The following is a 25,268-nucleotide window of genomic DNA, read 5'->3' as shown; positions in this document are numbered from 1 at the left end:
ATACAGCAGGCTTAGAAGATTTGGTTTAGAATCCGGTGATGTTTTTGTCAGAGAGGAAGCTGAGAGCTGAAGCCGGGATCAGACTACACAATATTTCTGTATTTCACGATGGTCCCTGTGTCAGACTAGGTTATCGTAGCATCATCAGATCCTGCTGTGTCTGGAGATCCCTGGCAAGTCAACCGCATGCCGTCTTGGCATGAAGCTCACCAGGGATCGGGAGGAGCAGGGGTTTGGTTCTCCAGGGATCGGGGAGGAGGTGGGGTTTGGTTATCCAGGGATCGGGGAGGAAGTGGGGTTTGGTTATCCAGGGATCGGGGAGGAGGTGGGGTTTGGTTATCCAGGGATCGGGGAGGAGGTGGGGTTTGGTTCTCCAGGGATCGGGGAGGAGGTGGGGTTTGGTTATCCAGGGATCGGGGAGGAGGTGGGGTTTAGTTATCCAGGGATCGGGGAGGTGGGGTTTGGTTATCCAGGGATCGGGGAGGAGGTGGGGTTTGGTTATCCAGGGATCGGGGAGGAGGTGGGGTTTGGTTATCCAGGGATCGGGGAGGAGGTGGGATTTGGTTATCCAGGGATCAGGGAGGAGGTGGGATTTGGTTCTCCAGGGATCGGGGAGGAGGTGGGGTTTGGTTATCCAGGGATCGGGGAGGAGGTGGGGTTTGGTTCTCCAGGGATCGGGGAGGAGGTGGGGTTTAGTTATCCAGGGATCGGGGAGGAGAAGGGGTTTGGATCGGGGAGGAGGTGGGGTTTGGTTCTCCAGGGATCGGGGAGGAGGTGGGGTTTGGTTATCCAGGGATTGGGGAGGAGAAGGGGTTTGGATCGGGGAGGAGGTGGGGTTTGGTTATCCAGGGATCGGGGAGGAGAAGGGGTTTGGATCGGGGAGGAGGTGGGGTTTGGTTCTCCAGGGATCGGGGAGGAGAAGGGGTTTGGTTCTCCAGGGATCGGGGAGGAGGTGGGGTTTGGCTCTCCAGGGATCGGGAAGGAGGTGGGGTTTGGTTCTCCAGGGATCGGGGAGGAGGTGGGGTTTGGCTCTCCAGGGATCGGGGAGGAGGTGGGGTTTGGCTCTCCAGGGATCGGGGAGGGGGTGGGGTTTGGTTCTCCAGGGATCGGGGAGGAGAAGGGGTTTGGTTCTCCAGGGATCGGGGAGGAGAAGGGGTTTGGTTCTCCAGGGATCGGGGAGGAGAAGGGGTTTGGTTTGGACGTCGCATTCATGTCCAAAGTCAAAGGACACGTGGCAGGAATTGTCCCACTAGAATAAAAAAGGCAAAACATGCTAGACTTTTGGTCGGGGTGTTGTGGGACATCCCAGACGCCACATTACTGTTCTTTGATTATGTCACACTACAAGGGTGTACACAAGGACGGCCATTCGTCGTTCCCGGCGTTCATAATCAGGCACGATGCTGGAAATGTGTTGGCCACGACAGAATTATGTCAAAATCTGGCTGGATTTGTGTAGTCTGATCACCCAGCTGCTTTCAGTTTCCAAAAATGTCTCCCTGGGAGCGAATATATGAATTCAGATGATGACATAGTGAATTCAGACTTCAGAAACCTGAAATATCTGTGCAGTGTTGCTAACACTAACACATACAGCACCTGTCAGCCTGAGATTCATGTTGTTTTGTGGTGTCGCCTTCCTTTAATGCACAGCAAATGAGACATAGCCGATGGTAAAAGCTGTTAGCATTTAACTGCACAGACAGCAGGTTATTACACTGAGATTTAACCTGGTTAAGTCTAAATAGAACAGTGTCACAAGACTGTAATGCAGTGCAGTTTGCAGTCCATACATACATGATTATTCACCAGGAAGAATAATCCACCTTGCAACATGTACACTCATTTGAGTAGTGGAAAAGGGGTAGGATTAAATAAGTGTATACTTCTTCCTACTCCTTTTCGAACATGCAGATTGAGTTGTTTTTCTTTTTTGTTATTGTTTGTTGTATTCATTGCATGTTCGAAATAAAGACTTCAAATCAAATCAAAAAAAAAATGTGAAGCGTAGCTGTACTGGCAAACCGCTGAGCATAACCAAGCATTACTGCACGGTAAAAATAAATCACAAGTCGTCTCAACTTATATTTTCAAATAACCTTTTTTGCATTTGCTTTTTTTTGTCATATTAAAGGTGCTATAGCTAGCATTTGCATGTAGAGTAATCTTTCTTTTTTAAATAAATAATACATCCACAGAGCTTTTATAAAGGTGCAGAATAAAAGTATTGCTTTTCCCCCCAAAAATGTGTTGATTAATGAATTTATCATTAAAAAAAAATGTGCGGGTCCAAAATGAATGTTGTTGTTTACATATTGTGTGCATGTATCCCCTCCCTACTTCCCATTTCCCCCATGTGGAACGCACCTGATTGGATGAATGACATGCTGGTGCTCTAGTGCGACATCTAGTGGCTGAATGTTATCTGTAGCACCTTTAAGTAAATAGCAGCGATGTAAACTTGATATTTAATATCCACTCGCTCCTATGTATGGTACTTGATTCAACTAAAGAAACACCAAATGCAAGATGGTTACTTGAAAATATAAGTTAAGAGACAACTTGTGACTTTTGTTATGGCTACATACATGGCTGGTGGCTGATCATAAAAGAAGCATAGTTCAAAGAAATTATGTTTCTTCTTCTGTGTTTCTTTGTTAATTCATTCTGTGCATGTGCATAGGAGCATGGTGTCATCATTCACACCATACCTCAACTTCAGACAATTACATTGTGTGGCTTGTGTGTTTGTATGTGTGTATTCTTGTGTTGAGAGATATAAAGAGAGAGAGAGAGAGAGAGAGAGAGAGAGAGAGAGAGAGAGAGAGAGAGAGAGGTCTTACCCAGCCTGCTTCTGCGGATCTCGTCGGGTGAAACAGGTCTTAGTTTCCTCTCTGACTTGATCTCCTTCAGGATGCGTTCATGTAGAGTGGGAGGGGCTTGAGCCTGGGGCCTCAGCTTCCGAGCCGACGCCTACACACACACACACACAGAGAGAGAGAGAGAGAGAGAGAGAGAGAGAGAGAGAGAGAGAGAGAGAGAGAGAGAGAGAGAGAGAGTTAGGCAGTCTGTCCTCATGGGGTCTAGGGTGTCTCCCCTTAATAAAACTGTTCCATCATAACTCATCGTGAGCTCTGTCAATAATGTTCATATCATCACATGGAGCCGTTTCTCACAGAGACAGTTTCTCACTGCTAGGACCGTGTGATTCAATCAATCAATCAGATTTATTTATAGAGCACATTTAACATGACACATGTCAACCAAAGTGCTGTACAGAGGGTAGCTACACCTAGATACATCTAGACAACATATAGACAACAATCACATCTCAGTTTTACGGGAGGGCACACAGGCAAACACACAGGAAAACAGGGCATGACTCAGTGAACGGGAAAAGCTAATAGGTAGAAGTGGGTTTTGAGTCTAGATTTGAAGGCATCTGTCGAGGGGGCGAGCCTAATGGAGGTGGGGATGCTGTTCCACAATTCAGGGGCTGCGACAGCAAAGGCACGGCCCCCCCTGAGCTTAAGGTTAGACCTCCGGACTGTCAGGAGCCTCTGATCGGCTGACCTGAGGGACCTGGTGTTGGAATAGGGGGATAGGAGGTCTGAGCTGTAGGAGGGGGGCTGACCATTAAGGGCTTTAAAAACGAATAGGAGAACCTTAAAATCTATTCTGTAGCGTACTGGAAGCCAATGAAGGGAGGCAAGGACAGGGGTGATGTGGTCTCTCTTACGGGTTCCGGTCAACAGTCTGGCAGCGGCGTTTTTGTACTAGCTGTAGGCGGGACAGGGAAGACTGGTTGATGCCTATATAGAGGGAGTTGCAGTAGTCTAATCTAGATGAAATGAAAGCGTGGATAACTCTCTGAAGGTCTGCAGGGGAGAGAAGGGCTTTGAGCTTAGCAATGGTGCGTAATTGGAAAAAACATGCCTTCACCATTGAGTTCACTTGTCTGTCGAACTTAAATTGGGGATCAAAAATGACACCTAGGTTCTTGACATAGGGCTTGACCAGGGAGGACAGGTTGCCAAGACAGTTGGTAAGGGTGGTGACAGCGTCTGGGGGACCGAAGAGGATTATTTCACATTTATTTTCATTTAGTTGTCAAATGTTTTGTGCCATCCAACATTTAACGTTATCAAGGCAGGACATGAGACTGGTAAGTAAAGACTGGTTGTTGGGTTTCAGAGAGACATAAAGCTGTGTGTCGTCAGCATAACAATGAAAGGAGATGTTGTGCTTCTGAATGATTGAACCAAGGGGTAGCATGTAAAGAGAGAACAGAATCGGGCCAAGGATGGACCCTTAAGGGACCCCACAGGAGAGGGAGGTTGAGGGGGGGGAGCAGTTGGCAATGTTGACAGCAAAGCTTCTATTTGTGAGATAGGAGGTAGGATTAGTAGTACAGTATCACACCAAGTGCAGCGCAGCTCATGTCAGAATAGTATCAGGCGTGTCAAGTGCTTTACAACTTATGACTCACATTCACTCAGACATTCACACACAGAGGGCGGAGGCAACCATGCAAGGTGCCAACCTGCTCATCGGGAGCAGTTAGGGGTTAAGTTAGTCTCGGCATTGGGCGAGTCTCGGCATTGGGTTTCAGTATCCGTAGTATTTCCATTACAAACAACAGGTTATTGTAATCAAATCAACAGGTGTGATATTAATTGACAACCGTGGCCAATGAGCTGTGTTTATAGCATTGCGCCCCCTACTGGTAGGAAAGTCATGACGAGTTGTGAGAATTCTGGCCGATACCAGATAGTCTATTCTAGCCTGGTATCCGCCCGATATCAGACAACATCGGTATCGGTGCATCTGTGGGCATCATAATGAGGTTTCAGAAGCAAGGAGACACACAGCTGTGAACTCACAGGGTTGAGAGGCGGTCTGGACCTGATGAAGTCCAGGATCACCTCATGAGCGCTCTTCTCTAACCTGGCAGGGATGTCTCCATTCACCTGAAGATGATGGTACAAACACACACAGGAAGACACGGTTAACAAAGCTATGAATTAACTACGTATCCCTTCAGAACCTTGGAAATTACTCCACACACCCAGAAAGAACATTAAAGGAACATGCCAACTTTTTGTGAAATTAGTAATTAGTCATCTACCCTGGAGTTAGACAAGCAGATACATACCATTTTCTTCTCTGTGCACCATTAGCCTAGCTTAGCGTCATTCACTGGAAGTAGGTGTGCCAGTGTAGCCTAGTTCCAAACAGTCACGAAATACACTCCAAATACAACTCCAAAACCTTCCTGTAAACATGTTGTGACCTGTGTATTTACCACATGAAAAAAAAATAATAATTGACATTTTCGTTTTCTAAGCAGATATATACTCAGAACTATTATTTGACGAACCACTGCTACCTATCTCAAACCCGCCCTCTTTTCTTGATCCTCCAATCACAACTGTTACTTGCCTAGGACACCCACAGTTTGTCAAAGTGAAGCAACAGTTGTGATTGGAGGATCAAGATAACAGGGCAGGGTTTGGGATATAACACATGCATGTACACTTAATATTTGTTTGCATTTCCATTCTACTTGATCTACAAACACTCTACCAGCATAATCTGAGCATGTGCTGTCCCCCATCTAATCCCAAGTGGTAAATACCAGTGATAAACTATCAAGTGGTAAATACCAGTGGTAAACTATCAAGTGGTAAATACCAGTGGTAAACTATCAAGTGGTAAATAACAGAGGTAAACTATCAAGTGGTAAATAACAGTTTCATGATACCAGAGTTGTGACGTATCAGTGACCTTTCACCTTTTGCGGTGCAAACATACTTTATTTTCCGCAGTAACTCAACATGATTTTGTTCTTCATCAACAACTGGAGGAACCAGCCACTCACCATAACCTTGCGCAGATTGTAACGTTTGGTCCTGATGTCGTTCATCAGCATCTCATAGGGAGTCAGCTGGAACTCAATGGCCAGCGGGTTGTACTGGCGCTCCTGCACCTTCTTTAACTTCACCCCATCTCTCAGGTCCCTCATCACCTGAACCCAGAACTGGGCCTGGGAGGAGGAGAGGAGAGGAGAGGAGAGGAGAGGAGAGGAGAGGAGAGGAGAGGAGAGGAGAGGAGAGGAGAGGAGAGCAGAGGAGAGCAGAGGAGAGCAGAGGAGAGGAGAGGAGAGGAGAGGAGAGGAGAGGAGAGGAGAGGAGGAGGAGAGCAGAGGAGGGGAGAGGAGAGGAGAGGATATGATGAGAGAGGAGAGGAGAGGAGAGGAGAGGAGAGGAGAGGAGAGGAGAGGAGAGGAGAGGAGAGGAGAGGAGAGGAGAGGAGAGGAGAGGAGAGGAGGGGAGGAGAGGAGAGGAGAGGATATGATGAGATGAGAGGAGAGGAGAGAGGAGAGGAGAGGAGAGGAGAGGAGAGGAGAGGAGAGGAGAGGAGAGGAGAGGAGAGGAGAGGAGAGGAGAGGAGAGGAGAGGAGAGGAGAGGAGAGGAGAGGAGATGAGAAGAAATGGACCAAAACACTGAATCATGAAATGCCATGAACCAATACATTTGAGTGTAATTGGTTAGACTGTGGCATTTGTCTGTGTTCTAACCTCTCTGTATACTGATATGTTTGGAACCCTAGGCCTATTTGCTACTTACCAATTATGTTGATCGTTAGAGTCTTTTCTTAGCACAGTACAAACTGTTCCTCATACTAGCTCAGGCTAGTTAGCCACAAACCAAAGTCAATGAGGTCAAGCTCCTGTCTGTACAAGATGACTGAGGACAACTGAACTCTACTTTGTGTGCACTCACTGTGGAGTAGATTTCAGTTGTCCGCAGTCGGCAGACAGGAGCATGACCCCCAAAGCATGACTTTGCACTGGTTTGTGGCTAACTAGCCGGAGCTAAAATGAGGAACAGCATGCATTGTGCTGAGAAAGGACTCTACTGATCAACAACATAATTGGTAAGTAGCAAACAGGGCTAGGGTTCCAAGAATCACAACTATCCCTTTAAGGTAAAAAAAAGTAAGTCAGCCTTATTGAAACTGACATGGGTTAAACCCATGCCAAACACACCGCTGTATTTCAGTTGCTGCACCGATGAGCTGGCTGAGTTGAGTTAACTCCACTCTGTCAGCTTGAAGTCAGGCAGAACAGAAGAGGGGTCCAGCAGAGCCTTGTTGTGGACTGGGGGGTTGGGGCTACGTAGGCTACAGGTCTATCTGTATGTCTTTGTCTCTACTACTGAGGGAGTTGGACAGTAAGAGACAGTAAGAGGTAGATGGCAGGTACCACAAGGTAGGTCTGCTCTTGGGGAGCATGTCTATGTTCCCCGGGTCCTATGTTCCCCGGGTTTTATGTTCCCTGCTTTGATTGATTGATTGATTGAAAATTTTAGACCACCAGCCCTGATTCCAAACTCTAACCTTAACCAGTTCGAAAGAGGGCCTAAGCTTAACCGTTTGAAACAAGGCGGACATTACTAATTAATAAAATAATATTTTTTTTTTAAATTTTCAATCTATTAATCAATCAAAGCGGGGAACATAGAACCCGGGGAACATAGAACCCGGGGAACATAGGACCCGGGGAACATAGGGATGATCCCTGCTCTTGCTTCACACTCTCACAGGTCTACACACATATTCACACCTGGGAATTACCCAACACAACTAGGGATGCACCGATCCGACTTATTTTTATTTAAAAAAATACAAATAAAAATCAAACCACCAACCTTCCGAGTCACAAACCCGCTTCTCTAACCTTTAGGCCACCGTGGCCACCAGATAGCCATGTTATATCCACCAGCATCATCCTGTCAGACTAGACTAGGTCAGGATGGAGGTCAAGGGTCAAGAGTGAGGTCACCTACCCAGTCAGCATTCTGGAGCTCATTCAGGTCCCCGCTGGAGTCTTCTGCTGGCCCACCCTCCATCTTCTTCAGGTTCTAGAGAGATCGAGAAGATTAGATTTTTTGATTTTTTTCTTTTAAAACACATTGTCAACAATGGACCTGCCAGGCACACAGTATGTTTGTGGCCTGTGGATGACCTGGTCCATCACCTTTTTCAGTCTATTAGCCATGACTTTAGACCAGACCTGGGCATTGTACGGCCCGCGGGCCGGATACGGCCCATGGGATGATTCTGACCGGCCCGCGAAAGATTACATGATAATTAGATTTTTTTTTTTTTTTTTTTTTTTATATTATTATTATTATTATAATTTTTTTTAACTTTTTTCTTTTCATGTCAACGTTCACACGCACAATATACGCTTACCTAGGATTTGACTTGATTCAACAACAAAGCAGTCGGGGCAAGCCGAAAACGGTCGATAGTGTGGTTATTTGAAGTTTGGATTTTTTTTTTATAACTGAGATAGGTAGATTACATTTTTAGAGACTAAAGTACAGAAAAAAGGTACCGTTGGGTACCGGTATCGATTCACAGGTACCGGTACCGTATCGGTTCAAATGTGAAGGGTACCCATCCCTACTGAACACACAACTGCAGGGCAAGGGCATTTTTGCTCATGAAATGCATAGCCATGTGAAAGCCTTCATGACAAAGTTGCAATTAATTTCAAGGCAACTAGGCAGCAACAATGTCAAACACATGAAAACCCTGAAAGAAGTCAAACCATCAGCTGATCACCGGCACAGGTACTCATCCATGTTGGGAGCACTGCATGATGAATTTTCAAGGCGTTTTCAAGATTTCAAAAAGGTTGAGGATGAAATGCAGCTGGTTTCTTCTCCCTTTACCTGCAGTGTTGATAGTTGTTCAGCTTGAACTCATTGACCTGCAGTCTGATTCACTACTGAAAGAGCACTTTAAGTCAGAATCACTGCTAGAGTTCTACTCTGCTCTCAAGGAGGAGAACTTTCCAAACATGAGGAGACATGCTCAGAAGATGTTGGTTCTCTTTGGATCCACCTACATATGTGAACAGACATTCTCAGTCATGACGTTTACCAAGTCCAGGTACAGATCCTCTCTCACTGATGAACATCTGGCAGCTGTGCTTCGCATCTCCACCTCAGACATGCAACCTGACTTTGATGGACTTGTTAAAGCTCAACAGAGACTGGATTTCTCACACTGAATGAAAAAAAAAGAACTGAAGAGCACTAAAATGTGGAAATATAACAAGTGAAATGGGACACTTGATATTTTTTTTTCTTTTTTTTTCACAGTTCTGAAAACATTAAATGTGTAATATAGGCATGTAAAGTAAAAAAGGCTACAAAATTGGGACACTTTTCTATACACAGTTCAGTGACATGTCTTGTTTATTTTGGCTATAAGATGATGTGATGTCTTTAGAAAGCTAAGTTGTCCTTGTTTCAATAGTATATGAAACTCAAAATGCCCTTTGTTATTAATGTTTCACATTTTGTTTATCATTTTGGAAATAAATTCTATTTGAATAAATGATATTTTTGAAAGCTAACCTCACATTTTAATTGCCAAATAATAACATACACTCTTACCAGGGGTCAAAACAATAGTAGACAGTAGTTTGTATTCTGTAGATAGCAAAGAGACCGGCCGCCAGTTCTTTATCTCTTGGAGGTCAGGGGAAGGGAAGAAGAAAGACATAACATAATAGGAAAGACATAAGAGAAGAGGAAAGACAGAAGAGAAGAGAAGACAGAAGAGAAGAGGAAAGACAGAAGAGAAGAGAAGAGAAGAGGAGAGACAGAAGAGAAGAGAAGAGAAGAGAAGAGAAGAGAAGAGAAGAGAAGAGAAGAGAAGAGAAGAGAAGAGAAGAGAAGAGAAGAGAAGAGAAGAGAAGAGAAGAGAAGAGAAGAGAAGAGAAGAGAAGAGAAGAGGAGAGAGGAAGGACGGAAGGGAAGTGGTGAGGTGGATCAACATGTTAACCTGATCGAACCTGACCTAAGAAGTCACAGCTGTGCATCCACTCTATGCTTTTACTGTGACATCTAATCAGATCCATTGATCGGCGCAGGACTGGACCTGTCAGACAGACACGCCCACCAATCAATGTCTATTAGGCTCATCAGAGACGGCTAATGGGACGGTAAAACGGTCTGCCTGGCTCAGGTCCCTAGCCACTATCACCGCCAGGGTAGACCCTTTTAAATAGGGAAAGCACATACAATTTGGTATCAGAAGTCTCCAGGGATGGCCTCTGGGTTAAACCATGTACAAGGAACTGTCCGTCCAGGATGTTCCCTGGAGTCTCTCCCCAAAAGATGTGCACAGATTGGTTTCGGAAGCAGAGTTTTGAATACAAGATGATAAATTGTCACTGTAATCAGGGATGTCCGATATTATCGGCCTACCGATATTATCGGCCGATATCGGCATTAAAATGTGATATCGGAAAATATCGGTATTGGTAAAAAAAAATACAAAAATAATTTATTTTATTTTATTTATTTTTTACATTTCTATAACCTTTATTTACCCAGGAAAGCAAGTAAGAACAAATTCTGATTTTATTTATTGTCAAAAGTATGCATAATGTTGTGTTAATTCCACAACAAGAGATATGTAATGTATGTAATGGGGGGGGGGGGAAACGGTATCAGTTGATATCGGTATCGGAAATTAAGAGTTGGACAATATCGGTATATCGGTATCGGTAAAAAAGCCAATATCGAGCATCCCTAACTATAATCTATTATTTACTATAACAATGATTATCTTTCAAGCTAACTCTAAGATACTTATTTTGCAAAGCATTTTGGATCAATATTGCCTTGTGGTCAAAGTGCTCTATAAGTAATGTGAACTTCACTTTAAAGTTCCCAAAGTCACAAAGATAGAAAGAGGGTGAACAGAATAGAGTGCATTCAGAATAGAGTGCATTCAGAATAGAGTACATTCAGAATAGAGTGCATTCAGAATAGAGTACATTAGGAATAGAGTACATTCAGAATAGAGTACATTCAGAATAGAGTACATTCAGACAATTCTTTATTTTGAAGCGCTACACGCAGCCTTTTATTGTTTTCTATGGAATGACTCCCCGGTGCTTCTGCCATTCTCGTCACGAGTGTCAAAGTAGAAAGATATCCTACTTCTGCATGTAGGAAAAAAAAGAGAGAGGGAATAGGCTGAGAGAGAAATAGAGAAAGAGAGAGGGACTAGGCTGAGAGAGAACGAGAGAAAGAGAGAGGGACTAGGCTGAGAGAGAAAGAGAGAGGGACACGGCTGAGAGAGAAAGAGAGAAAGAGAGAGGGACACGGCTGAGAGAGAAATAGAGAAAGAGAGAGGGACTAGGCTGAGAGAGAACGAGAGAAAGAGAGAGGGACTAGGCTGAGAGAGAAAGAGAGAGGGACACGGCTGAGAGAGAAAGAGAGAAAGAGAGAGGGACACGGCTGAGAGAGAAAGAGAGAGGGACATGGCTGATAGAGAAAGAGAGAAAGAGGGAGGGACACGGCTGAGAGAGAAAGAGAGAAAGAGAGAGGGACTAGGCTGAGAGAGAAAGAGAGAAAGAGAAAGATAACAACAGATATATAAATGACTCAAGGAGCCTCTGGGCCACAGTGATAACAACAGATATATAAATGACTCAATGTGTCTCTGGGCCCTCAGTGATAACAACAGATATATAAATGACTCAATGTGTCTCTGGGCCCTCAGTGATAACAACAGATATATAAATGACTCAAGGTGTGTTGTGCTGCATCATGCGTGGATGTGCTACAGTATCAGGTGTCACCTCAACAAGCTGTGTTTTGGAGAAAAGCTCCTTTGAAGATACACAGGTTAATACCCTGGAATCAGCCCATTAATGCACTGGAATAAACCCATTAATACACTGGAATCAGCCCATTAATACACTGGAATAAACCCATTAATACACTGGAATAAGCCCATTAATGCACTGGAATAAGCCCATTAATACACTGGAATAAACCCATTAATACACTGGAATCAGCCCATTAATACACTGGAATAAGCCCATTAATGCACTAGAATAAACCCATTAATACACTGGAATAAGCCCATTAATGCACTGGAATCAGCCCATTAATTAAGCATTACATCACACGCAGGAGTGGTTTGTGACCAATAAACCATGCCTAGGGGTGGTTGTTAGGCCCGAGGCGCAGCCGAGGGTCGTTAGACCCCCCTAGGCATGGTTTATTGGTCACAAATCACGACTGCACGTGGTGTAAAGCTTTTATACAACTGCCAGATTCATCCAACCTTATTTCTATACAATAAACACACATTAATCGAAGATTTATTGAAAAAACCATCCGCCAGAAAAAGTAGTTCCCACAACTCCATGTGGAAGCAGCTTGAAGTGCATCCAACCAAACTAACACATCCAACTGTGTATTATTGGAATGATTGAGAGAAGTTGCCTCATGTGGAAGCAGCTTGAAGTGCATCCAACCAACTAACACATCCAACTGTGTATTATTGGAATGATTGATTGAACATTTATTAAAACGTTTTCTTTGCCCTATAGGAAAAAAACGTTTTCTTCGCCCTATTTTTTTATTTATTTCTTTTAGCCTAAACTTAACCAGTTGGAAACCAGGGGTACAGTAATAAAATTAGCAATCAACCAATCAATCAATTCAATAGACCATGCTCACTTAAAACAGCGCTGCTTCTCTCTCAGTCTGACTCCCCCGCTGTTGCAGACAGGAGTGTGTGTGTGTGTGCGTGTGTGTGTGTGTGTGTGTGTGTGTGTCACAGTGTGTGTGTGCGTGTGTGTGTATGTGTGTGTGTGTGTGTGTGTGTGTGTGTGTGTGTGTGTGTGTGTGTATGTGTGTGTTTGTGGGTACGCCAGCGTCGGACAGTGTGAGAGAGAACGCTGCAGTCGGAAAGTAGGAAGGAAGAAATTTAAATCAATCAATGAATCTATCAATCAATCCGCGATTTTTCTTTTGTTCTAGATTGAGTCAAGACCCATCAATTACATCATCCAACATTGTTTAAAATACTAACACGTTCCCCTTGACAGAATCGCTTTATATTTAGTCGTTATGACGCTATCAACATATCCATTTGTTAAAGATTATTGTCCGCCATCTTGTTTTTTCCGACGGAGTGATCCGGCGGAGTGATGTGATTCGGTGGTGGGCGGGTCCTGGGACCAGGAGCGTGGATTATGAAGGATACATACGTGTAAATGGACTGTTTCAGCCAATCAGAATAGAGAAATTTGCATGCCGTTGTATAATACACTAGAATAAACCCATTAATACACTGGAATCAGCCCATTAATGCACTGGAATAAGCCCATTAATGTGAGGTTTTGTCCGCTGCTCACCAACTTTCTCTGTCTTCTTTAAGCCTACTGTTAGGAATTCCCTACTCACTCTCTCTAGCCCCCACCCTCTCGTTCTTTACTCTCAGTGGCCACACCTGTTCGATTATCAATTACCTCTCGCACCTGTGGTGGCAGGCTAATTAGTTCCCCTGTGGGCTTTAAATACCAGGGCGCTTCCCCTCGTTTCGGCGTGGGGTCGTGTTGTATACTTGCCGAGTCATATTCTCTAAACATCTAGATCCTCTGTCTGCCTATGCTGTTCCATTCTCCGGCGTCGAGATGTTTGCTCCAGCCTTCGCCAGCTGTCGCCGTTGCCTGTGGGGGAGACTGGTCTGCGCTCCCTGTACTTCCACGGGAGGCACCCCAGCGTTCCACTGCAGACCCCCGCGCAGCTGTTCGTCCTGACGCACTTCCAGACCCTCGAGCTTGGCACGCTCTCCAGACCAGCGCGCAGACGCGCATCTCCTAGACCTTCGTGCTTGGCACACCCCTCCACGCAGACGCACCCCGATGCGTCTCTCGGTTCCGGTGCGCACTCCAAGTTGTGGCACACCACTCTGTCCTCGGCTCGGACAGCCGGCTTCCCGGTGGCTATACCCTCGCCACCGCCGCCTGTTCCAGCACCACTCTGTCCTCGGCTCGGACAGCCGGCTTCCCGGTGGCGACACCCTCGCCACCGCCGCCTGTTCCAGCACCACTCTGTCCTCGGCTCGGACAGTCGGCTACCCGGTGGCGACACCCTCGCCACCGCCGCCTGTTCCAGCACCACTCTGTTCTCGGCTCGGACAGCCAGCTACCCGGTGGCGACACCCTCGCCGCCGCTGCTGTTCCTGCACCATTACGCATACGTCTGGGTGAGTTTTGACTGTCTAGATCATCTCCGTTTTCGTGTGTTTCTAACACTGAAAAATTACCACCTTTTTAATCTGACAGTCACTCACCCAGCGTTGTGCCTCTGTTTGTTTCACTTGGATATTATTTTGGACGTTACATCTCCCACTGTGTGTTTGTTCACACCAAAGATAGTATTCTCTTTGTATTTGTTTTGGTACTTTGCTCTTTGTGTATTTTTCACGAAGATAGTTCTACCCGGTGACGACACCCTCGCCACCGCCGCCTGTTCCAGCACTCTGTTCCTCGGCTCCGACAGTCGGCTACCCGGTGACGACACCCTCGCCACCGCCGCTGTTCCAGCACTCTGTTCCTCGGCTCCGACAGTCGGCTACCCGGTGACGACACCCTCGCCACCGCCGCTGTTCCAGCACTCTGTTCCTCGGCTCGGACAGCCAGCCACCCGGTGGCGATGCCCTCGCCCCGCTGCGTTTCCTGTACCATTACGCATACGCCTGGGTGAGTTTTGATTGTGATGTCACTCACCCAGCGTAATGCCTCTTGCCCCCGTCCCGCTGCGTTTCCTGTACCATTACGCATACGCCTGGGTGAGTTTTGATTGTGATGTCACTCACCCAGCGTAATGCCTCTTGCCCCCGTCCCGCTGCGTTTCCTGTACCATTACGCATACGCCTGGGTGAGTTTTGATTGTGATGTCACTCACCCAGCGTAATGCCTCTTGCCCCCGTCCCGCTGCGTTTCCTGTACCATTACGCATACGCCTGGGTGAGTTTTGATTGTGATGTCACTCACCCAGCGTAATGCCTCTTGCCCTCGTCCCGCTGCTGTTCCTGTACCATTACGCATACGCTTGGGTGAGTTTTGATTGTTAGTCACTCACCCAGCGTAATGCCTCCTTTTTGTTCTCACTTAGTTAGTAGTTTGGACATTTCATCTCCCACTCTGTTTTTGTTCTCACTTAGATAGTATTTTTGGACATTACATCTCCCCCTGTGTGTTTGTCACACGAAGATATTATTACTTTGTTACTTTGTTTATTTGGACTGTTCTGCATTCTGCTCTGTTTGTTCCCTTTGAATATTAACCCTCTCCTCTGTTCTGCAGAGCGGCCCAGATGTTTTCCCACCAGTCCCCAGTTCCTCCCTGTCCCCAGCCCGCCTCCGCGGGCCTCTGTTCCCTTTTGTCCCTAGTTCTCTCTGTCCCTAGTTCTCCTTGTCCCTAGTTCTCCTAGTCTCTAGTTCCTTTGTCCCTAGGCGTTCCCTTATACCTTCCCTTAGTGTTCCCTTTTCCTGCCCGCCTCTTAAAGGCACTTTACTTTCCCCTCTTGTGTTATTCCAGTGTTTTGTGTTTTCTCCCTTAAAGGGACAGTGCCCTTTTTCCCTGTTCTCAATAAATATCTGTTTCTTGGCAAACCATCATACCTGTCTTGTGTTGTGCGATTGGGGTCGGTTACAAACCATAACAGTACGACCCCACCAAATCGACGACCTCAGCCAGCACAGACGGTGTATGTTGAGTTTGCCTTTTTTTTTTCTTGTTCCCTCTAGCTCCCCTCTAGCTTCCTTGTTAGCCTGTTAGCTCCCCTGTTAGCTTGTTGGTCTCCCCGGTTAGCTCCCCTGTTAGCCTGTTGACTCCCCCATTTGCTTCCCTGTTAGCCCTGTTTAGCTTCCCTGTTTAGCTCCCCTCTTAGCCCTGTTTGACCCCCCTGCAGCTTGTTAGGCCTCTACTACCAGCATGGCCCTGTCTGCTAGCTTTGCCCCGGCGGCTAGCACAGCCTCTATGTTAATGCAGCCCTTACTGCTGGCATAGGCCCTGTAGCTAGCCATGCCCTGGCAGCTAACCCAGTCCCTCAGCAGAGCCCCAGTCTGCTAGCTTAGCCCCGGCTGCTAGCACAGCCTCTATGTTTATGCAGCCCTTGCTGCTGGCATGGGCCCTGTAGCTAGCCATGCCCTGGCAGCTAACCCAGTTCCCTCTGCATGGCCCCAGTCTGCTAGCTTGGCCCCGGCTGTTAGCACAGCCTCTATGTTAATGGAGCCTTGCAGCTGGCATAGGCCCTGTAGCTAGCCAGGCCCAAGCAGCTAACCCGGTCCCTCTGCATGGCCTCCACTTTTTTTTGTGTAGTTTATCCCACTGCTAGGACTGCCCTTTTCAGCTAGCAAGGTCAGTTTATCTCACACAGCTAGGACTGTCCTTCCAGCTAGCTTGTTCTCTCATGCTGGTCCAGCCCTGTCTGCCAGCCTAGCTCCGGCAGCTAGCGCAGCCTCTATGTTAATGTAGCAGTACAGCTGGCATAGGCCCTGTAGCTATCAGTGCCTTGGCAGCTACCCTTTCCCCCTGCTAGCCTAGCTCGGCAGCTAGCGCAGCCTCTATGTTGATGTAGCAGTACAGCTAGCATAGGCCCTGTAGCTATCAGTGCCTTGGCAGCTACCCTTTCCCTCTGCTAGCCTAGCTCCGGCAGCTTGCGCAGCCTCTATGTTGATGTAACAGTACAGCTAGCATAGGCCCTGTAGCTCGGTGCCCTGGCGGCTACCCTTTCCCTCTGCTAGCCCTTTCCCGGTGCTACCATGGTTACCCCTTAGCTACCCTGCTTGCCCCTCAGTTCCTCTAGACCAGTTCTCTAGACCAGTTCTCTAGGCCAGTTCTCTAAACCAGTTCTCTAGACCGGTTCTCTAGGCTAGTTCTCTGGACCCAGTTCCTCCTGACCCGGTTCCTCTAGGCCCGGTTTCCTCTAGGCCAGTTCCTCCTGTTGCCCCTCTGCTACCCTAGTTACCCCTCGGCGACCCTGTTTCTTTTGCTAGCCCCACTCTTGTGGTGGCTTCCCCTGCTGGCTTGGCCAGTACCTTTTGTTTTTGTCTTGTTTTGCCCCCTGCCACTCTGTCTGTATTTGTTTTGGGTCGCCAGGTGGCTCCCGTTGAGGGGGGGGTACTGTGAGGTTTTGTCCGCTGCTCACCAACTTTCTCTGTCTTCTTTAAGCCTACTGTTAGGAATTCCCTACTCACTCTCTCTAGCCCCCACCCTCTCGTTCTTTACTCTCAGTGGCCACACCTGTTCGATTATCAATTACCTCTCGCACCTGTGGTGGCAGGCTAATTAGTTCCCCTGTGGGCTTTAAATACCAGGGCGCTTCCCCTCGTTTCGGCGTGGGGTCGTGTTGTATACTTGCCGAGTCATATTCTCTAAACATCTAGACTCTTTCGGGAGATCCTCTGTCTGCCTATGCTGTTCCATTCTCCGGCGTCGAGATGTTTGCTCCAGCCTTCGCCAGCTGTCGCCGTTGCCTGTGGGGGAGACTGGTCTGCGCTCCCTGTACTTCCACGGGAGGCACCCCAGCGTTCCACTGCAGACCCCCGCGCAGCTGTTCGTCCTGACGCACTTCCAGACCAGCGCAGACGCTCTCCAGTCCTCAGCGCGCAACGCGCATCTTCCAAGGACGCTCGAGCTTGGCACGCTCTCCAGACCAGCGCGCAATGCGCATCTTCCAGACCCTCGAGCTTGGCACGCTCTCCAGACCTCAGCGCGCAGACGCGCATCTACCAGACCTTCGAGCTTGGCACGCTCTCCAGACCAGCGCAGACGCGCATCTTCCAGACCCTCGAGCTTGGCACGCTCTCCAGACCTCAGCGCGCAGACGCGCATCTACCAGACCTTCGAGCTTGGCACGCTCTCCCGACCAGCGCGCAGACGCGCATCTCCTAGACCTTCGAGCTTGGCACGCTCTCCCGACCAGCGCGCAGACGCGCATCTCCTAGACCTTCGTGCTTGGCACACCCCTCCACGCAGACGCACCCCGATGCGTCTCTCGGTTCCGGTGCGCACTCCAAGTTGTGGCGCACCACTCTGTCCTCGGCTCGGACAGCCGGCTTCCCGGTGGCGACACCCTCGCCACCGCCGCCTGTTCCAGCACCACTCTGTCCTCGGCTCGGACAGCCGGCTTCCCGGTGGCGACACCCTCGCCACCGCCGCCTGTTCCAGCACCACTCTGTCCTCGGCTCGGACAGTCGGCTACCCGGTGGCGACACCCTCGCCACCGCCGCCTGTTCCAGCACCACTCTGTTCTCGGCTCGGACAGCCAGCTACCCGGTGGCGACACCCTCGCCGCCGCTGCTGTTCCTGCACCATTACGCATACGTCTGGGTGAGTTTTGACTGTCTAGATCATCTCCGTTTTCGTGTGTTTCTAACACTGAAAAATTACCACCTTTTTAATCTGACAGTCACTCACCCAGCGTTGTGCCTCTGTTTGTTTCACTTGGATATTATTTTGGACGTTACATCTCCCACTGTGTGTTTGTTCACACCAAAGATAGTATTCTCTTTGTATTTATTTTGGTACTTTGCTCTTTGTGTATTTTTCACGAAGATAGTTCTACCCGGTGACGACACCCTCGCCACCGCCGCCTGTTCCAGCACTCTGTTCCTCGGCTCCGACAGTCGGCTACCCGGTGACGACACCCTCGCCACCGCCGCTGTTCCAGCACTCTGTTCCTCGGCTCCGACAGTCGGCTACCCGGTGACGACACCCTCGCCACCGCCGCTGTTCCAGCACTCTGTTCCTCGGCTCGGACAGCCAGCCACCCGGTGGCGATGCCCTCGCCCCGCTGCGTTTCCTGTACCATTACGCATACGCCTGGGTGAGTTTTGATTGTGATGTCACTCACCCAGCGTAATGCCTCTTGCCCCCGTCCCGCTGCGTTTCCTGTACCATTACGCATACGCCTGGGTGAGTTTTGATTGTGATGTCACTCACCCAGCGTAATGCCTCTTGCCCCCGTCCCGCTGCGTTTCCTGTACCATTACGCATACGCCTGGGTGAGTTTTGATTGTGATGTCACTCACCCAGCGTAATGCCTCTTGCCCCCGTCCCGCTGCGTTTCCTGTACCATTACGCATACGCCTGGGTGAGTTTTGATTGTGATGTCACTCACCCAGCGTAATGCCTCTTGCCCTCGTCCCGCTGCTGTTCCTGTACCATTACGCATACGCTTGGGTGAGTTTTGATTGTTAGTCACTCACCCAGCGTAATGCCTCCTTTTTGTTCTCACTTAGTTAGTAGTTTGGACATTTCATCTCCCACTCTGTTTTTGTTCTCACTTAGATAGTATTTTTGGACATTACATCTCCCCCTGTGTGTTTGTCACACGAAGATATTATTACTTTGTTACTTTGTTTATTTGGACTGTTCTGCATTCTGCTCTGTTTGTTCCCTTTGAATATTAACCCTCTCCTCTGTTCTGCAGAGCGGCCCAGATGTTTTCCCACCAGTCCCCAGTTCCTCCCTGTCCCCAGCCCGCCTCCGCGGGCCTCTGTTCCCTTTTGTCCCTAGTTCTCTCTGTCCCTAGTTCTCCTTGTCCCTAGTTCTCCTAGTCTCTAGTTCCTTTGTCCCTAGGCGTTCCCTTATACCTTCCCTTAGTGTTCCCTTTTCCTGCCCGCCTCTTAAAGGCACTTTACTTTCCCCTCTTGTGTTATTCCAGTGTTTTGTGTTTTCTCCCTTAAAGGGACAGTGCCCTTTTTCCCTGTTCTCAATAAATATCTGTTTCTTGGCAAACCATCATACCTGTCTTGTGTTGTGCGATTGGGGTCGGTTACAAACCATAACAATTAATGCACTGGAATCAGCCCATTAATGCACTGGAATAAGCCCATTAATACACTGGAATAAGTCCATTAATGCACTGGAATCAGCCCATTAATACACTGGAATAAGCCCATTAATGCACTGGAATCAGCCCATTAGAAAAAACAACTTTATCTATATTTTGAATATATAAATAAAGAAGCACAGATGCTGTTTTAATGTGACACAAAAAATCTAGATACATTTTTGAATCTGCCCAAAATCTAAACTTTGACAAAAAACATGACTATATGCAAATGAGTCTGAGACTTTGCAGTGAAAATGAAAGAACACATCACATTTATATCCATTCAGCCAGCTGTATAACATGCTAATCTGTGACACAACCAACCCCACTGTGCTGTTGCTGTTACTGCATAATATATAACAATGGTATCGTTCCATACCAGTATTTCATTTCATTCTGGTGTCATATGATTATGCATGCATTAAAGTATGTAATGACTAATAACAAGCTATAACATTATACACCAAACAGTGATAATCTAGTTCATTATAACAGTAGTAAACTACTTAATTATTCATCTACTTGCTAGTCAACACCATCATCTCATTGCTATGACCAACACGACTCTGAATCACATCAAAGCAACATTTACATTTCAAAAGGTTTGCTGTCCCCGCTTCACACAGAGTCCTGTTTTATTCTGCTGCTGGAAATATAATAATGTGAGTTTGTCCAGATAACACCAACAGACCTGCTACTCAAGTGAGGTCATATGAATCATCCCAGCAATTACACACAGCCTCTAAAAGCTAATTAACTCTAGTCTCTCTCTCTGTCCGTCCGTCCCCCCCCCCCCCCCCCCCCCTCTCTCTCTCTGCACATGCGTGTGTTTGGAGCGAGGTGAGCGAGCTGGGTGAGTGAGTTTCTAACTTTTTTCTAACTTTGTTGTGTTTAATGTTATGAATGAGATTGTTATTTATTGACTGGTTGTTTGCAACTGTTGGAGTGGTAGCGTTGTGCGGAGTCATTATTCGCTTGATCAGCTGTCAGCATCGTGACTTTCACTAAACTGACAAGGGAAACATGGCTCAAGAATCTCGCCAAAGTTGACTTGTTCAATCGAGGACTGTAGTCTTGTGGTAGCAAAGGAGGTGGGAGCCCCAAGCATAAAGTCCGCTGCGAGGAGGAATGGAGGGGTGGTGATATTTGTTGACGATGTACTGTAGTCATTACCAACGGTGTGGTGATGAAGGATACGTTCGTGTCAGTGACACCTCTCGCTGTGCCAGCGAGGAAGGTGATGCTGTCAAACGTTCAGCCGTTTATATGTGATGAGTTTATCACGAGAGAACTGGCCAGATATGGAAAGATTGTGTCTCCAATAAAAGAAAATCGTCAGGCTGTAAAGCGCCTGAATTACAGCAATTACAGTCTCATATATGACAGACATTCATGATAATGAATAAAAGTGACCAAGAGCTGGATTTAAGTTTTAAAGTGGTAGTAGACGGTTTCGGTTATACCATATTTGCCACAATGCAGAACATGAAGTGTTTTGGCTGTGGTGGAGAGGGGCACCAGATGAGGTCTTGCCCAGGAGAGGGGCCTAGTACTGGGGAAAATGCTGGGAGAGGTGCTAAAGGAAAAACACCATGGGGGGTGAATCCTGGTGTGGCAGAGAATGGTGGCAGAGAACAGGGGAAGAATGGTGAGGAGGCCTCTAAACAGGCAAACGAATCAGATAAGAGTGATAAGGGAGAAGAAGGCACAAAACGGGCAAATGAAACAGAACAGGGAAAAGAAGGTGGAAATGAAAATGAGGGGGGGGGGAGACGTGGCGGAAGAGAACAATGACAATGGAGGTGACTTGACTTTGCATGCATACTTTTTATATTATTATGACTTTGCATGCATACTTTTTATATTATTATGTATTATTTATTATTATGATTAGGGTTGGGCATCATTTAGATTTGAACGATTCCGATTCCGATTCTCCATTTCGATTACTGTTCTAAACGATTCTCGATTCCGATTCTTTGAGGTGCAGGTCAAAACAGGTCACAGCTTATTTCGCAGGAGAAAAATTTTATTTGAAAAATCCTTAATTGTTTTCATACTATTCACATTGTCAGTTGACTTGATACAGTTTAATTTGGTTGCTGTACTGTAGCTAGGGTATTAATTAACAAAAACATTTATTTATAATAATAATAATAAAAATTATATAAATTTTTTTTAAATTAAAATACAAACATCTTCTTAACGGTTCGGGAACCGTAAATTAGGGTTCTCGGTGCCCAACCCTAATTATGATGTAGTAAATGCAGAAAATGCTCACATTATAGTAGATTGAACCAGTCTTTACACAAGGTGCCATGCCTGTGAGCCACCAGCAGGGGCAGAGCGTGAGTGAGTGAGTGAGTGAGTGAGTGAGTGAGTGAGTGAGTGAGTGAGTGAGTGAGTGAGTGAGTGAGTGAGTGAGTGAGTGAGCGAGTGGGTGAGTGTGAATCTCCCTCCTCATCCCTCTAGTCTATGGCTGAGGTTACACCTTTCGTATCATCTTCGTATTGTTTTCTTATACGCATCGCCGCGTATCGCCGCGACGTCATGCGCCTCGAGTCACACTTTCGTTTTTTTTTCGTTTTTGTCACCAGAGCACACTGATGTAGTACACTGCCAAAGCAGTAGGTGGCAGTAGGTGGCAAACATGAAGGCAATTTCAACCAATCAGAACGAATGTGCCAATACACTTCCTGGAAGCTCCAGCAAAATGTCAATAAGGCAGGCGCCTATGCCGCGCCACCATCTTGCTCAATGCAGCAATTCTTTTTTCAGCAAAGCCTAATAAAAGTGCAATAAACAAAACGGATACATTCACTGTGTGTTCTGCCTGTCATTTGTTGATGAAACAAAACTAACATCAACACAAGTGACCATCAAGAGCGGATAGTTTAGGCTAAAAAACGATCGGTAGCATTGTAGCATTGTTAGCTGCATGCTAACGTCAATGGAGTATGCCATTATAACAATATAGCATTGTGGCTAGAAGCTAACGTTAGCTCACGCTACTTAGCCAGCATCAAAACTGATGATATCGCGAGCTATCAGTAGTTAGATAACATTAGAGACAACGCTGTGTGTATTAAACAAAGGTGAATAGATGACTGGGCCATTTTGTTTAATGCTTCTTAAGTTGAAAGAGGAACTCTGAGCTAACAGGGTCTGAATCCTGATAGCTCACGTTAGCCAGCTGCTCATGCCATCGGTAATGCTAGCAGAATGAATGGATGTAAACTTTATTTAACATATTGCATATGGGTACAATACAATACGGCTCAATACAAACAATTGTTAAGGGAATGCAGACTGTTGTAGCTTGGACTGGGGTCCTTATAACAATAACTTGACAACACATGGTAGCTGAAGCTATTTGGGACACAGAGCTCTGTCCCAAACACACACACACACACACTCTGCTGTCACCGGAAGGGCACGCAGATGGTATCTACTGCGCATGGGCGTTTTCGCAACAACAGCTAGCGTGCTGACTACACGCTGTTTGTCGACTCGTTTTTTTGCGTATCTCCAAACGCAAACACAATTTTGCGTTTCAGCCGTATCCACAAAAAAACGCCAAAAAACGCGTTTCTGTGTAGATAGGACATGAAACGTCGTCAAAAACCTATAAAAAAAACGCCAGGAATACACTAGTCTAACCATAGCCTATGGCTGAGGTTACACCTTTCGTATCATCTTCGTATTGTTTTCTTATACGCATCGCCGCGTATCGCCGCGACGTCATGCGCCTCGAGTCACACTTTCGTTTTTTTTTCGTTTTTGTCAGCCAAGCACACTGATGTAGTACACTGCCAAAGCAGTAGGTGGCAGTAGGTGGCAAACATGAAGGCAATTTCAACCAATCAGAACGAATGTGCCAATACACTTCCTGGAAGCTCCAGCAAAGAAAATGTCAACAAGGCAGGCGCCTATGCCGCGCCACCATCTTGCTCAATGCAGCAATTCTTTTTTCAGCAAAGCCTAATAAAAGTGCAATAAACAAAACGGATACATTCACTGTGTGTTCTGCCTGTCATTTGTTGATGAAACAAAACTAACATCAACACAAGTGACCACCAAGAGCGGATAGTTTAGGCTAAAAAACGATCGGTAGCATTGTAGCATTGTTAGCTCACGCTACTTAGCCAGCATCAAAACTGATGATATCGCGAGCTATCAGTAGTTAGATAACATTAGAGACAACGCTGTGTGTATTAAACAAAGGTGAATAGATGACTGGGCCATTTTGTTTAATGCTTGTTAAGTTGAAAGAGGAACTCTGAGCTAACAGGGTCTGAATCCTGATAGCTCACGTTAGCCAGCTCATGCAATCGGTAATGCCAGCAGAATGAATGGATGTAAACTTTATTTAACATATTGCATATGGGTACAATACAATACGGCTCAATACAAACAATTGTTAAGGGAATGCAGACTGTTGTAGCTTGGACTGGGGTCCTTATAACAATAACTTGACAACACACGGAGCTCTGTCCCAAACACACACACACTGTACACAGGAAGGGCACGCAGATGGTATCTACTGCGCATGGGCGTTTTCGCAACAACTGCTCCGTGCTGACTACACGCTGTATTCCTGGCGTTTTTTTTGCGTATCTCCAAACGCAAACACAATTTTGCGTTTCAGCCGTATCCACAAAAAAACGCCAAAAAACGCGTTTCTGTGTAGATAGGACATGATACGTCGTCAAAAACGTATAAAAAAAACGCCAGGAATACACTAGTCTAACCTCAGCCTATGTCTGTGAGGCTCACACAGCAGGAGTCAGAGGAGAAGAGGCTCTTTAGGAGGACAGGCAGATGGAGAGCTGGGGGGAGGAGGAGGAGGAGGGTGCTGCAAGATCATCTTACTCCTCCTGGGTATCACACATATACGGTATACACACACACACACACACACACACACACACACACACACACACACACACACACACACACACACACACACACACACACACACACACACACACACACACACACACACACACACACACACACACACACACACGTACACAATGTGAACGAATCACAGGCCTACTTCCTCTCTTTCCCTCTCTCTCTCTCTCTCTCTCTCTCTCTCTCTCTCTCTCTCTCTCTCTCTCTCTCTCTCTCTCTCTCTCCCTCTCTCTCTCTCTCTCTCTCTCTCTCTCTCTCTCTCTCTCACTCTCTCTCCCTCTCTCTCTCTCAGGGGGTTGATGGGAGCGAGGCTTAAATTGGATGTTTATACTATCTGCTAATGAAAGATTTAGAGGGTTTGGGCCCATAGCTCTCTGTGGAGTAGAAGAGGAGGAACTCATTTTGGTGGATGTATTGAAGTATAATTTAACAATGTGTATTTATGTACAAGTCTAAAGTACAAAATAAAGGCTTGTTAAAACTCCTCTTTCTCTCTCTGCAATATATAATACTGTAGGTGTTTTAGTCTCCAAATATAGTCATCTATGTCTGACATGATGTAGCACACAACATGTCTGGCTCTGCCCTACAGTGGCCTAATTCAGTCCACCAGG

At 46.7% G+C, this 25,268-nt stretch overlaps 1 protein-coding gene across 1 annotated transcript in view; it reads right to left on the bottom strand.

Moving 5' to 3' along the window:
• Positions 1–25,268, bottom strand: part of LOC311246414 (protein spire homolog 1-like) — a gene marked incomplete at both ends in the record, with an annotated part of 110,340 nt that overhangs the window by 22,180 nt on the left and 62,892 nt on the right. The window contains 4 exons of the mRNA XM_084336571.1: positions 2,844–2,973; positions 4,884–4,970; positions 5,882–6,046; positions 7,852–7,926. Of these exons, the coding sequence (XP_084192697.1) occupies positions 2,844–2,973; positions 4,884–4,970; positions 5,882–6,046; positions 7,852–7,926 (457 nt within the window). The remainder of the gene's footprint in view (positions 1–2,843; positions 2,974–4,883; positions 4,971–5,881; positions 6,047–7,851; positions 7,927–25,268) is intronic.

The sequence above is a fragment of the Notolepis coatsorum genome (assembly GCF_963971535.1).
Source record: "Notolepis coatsorum genome assembly, chromosome: 19".
In the NCBI taxonomy this organism is placed as follows: Eukaryota; Metazoa; Chordata; class Actinopteri; order Aulopiformes; family Paralepididae; genus Notolepis; species Notolepis coatsorum.
This window is presented reverse-complemented; position numbering and strand designations above follow the sequence as displayed.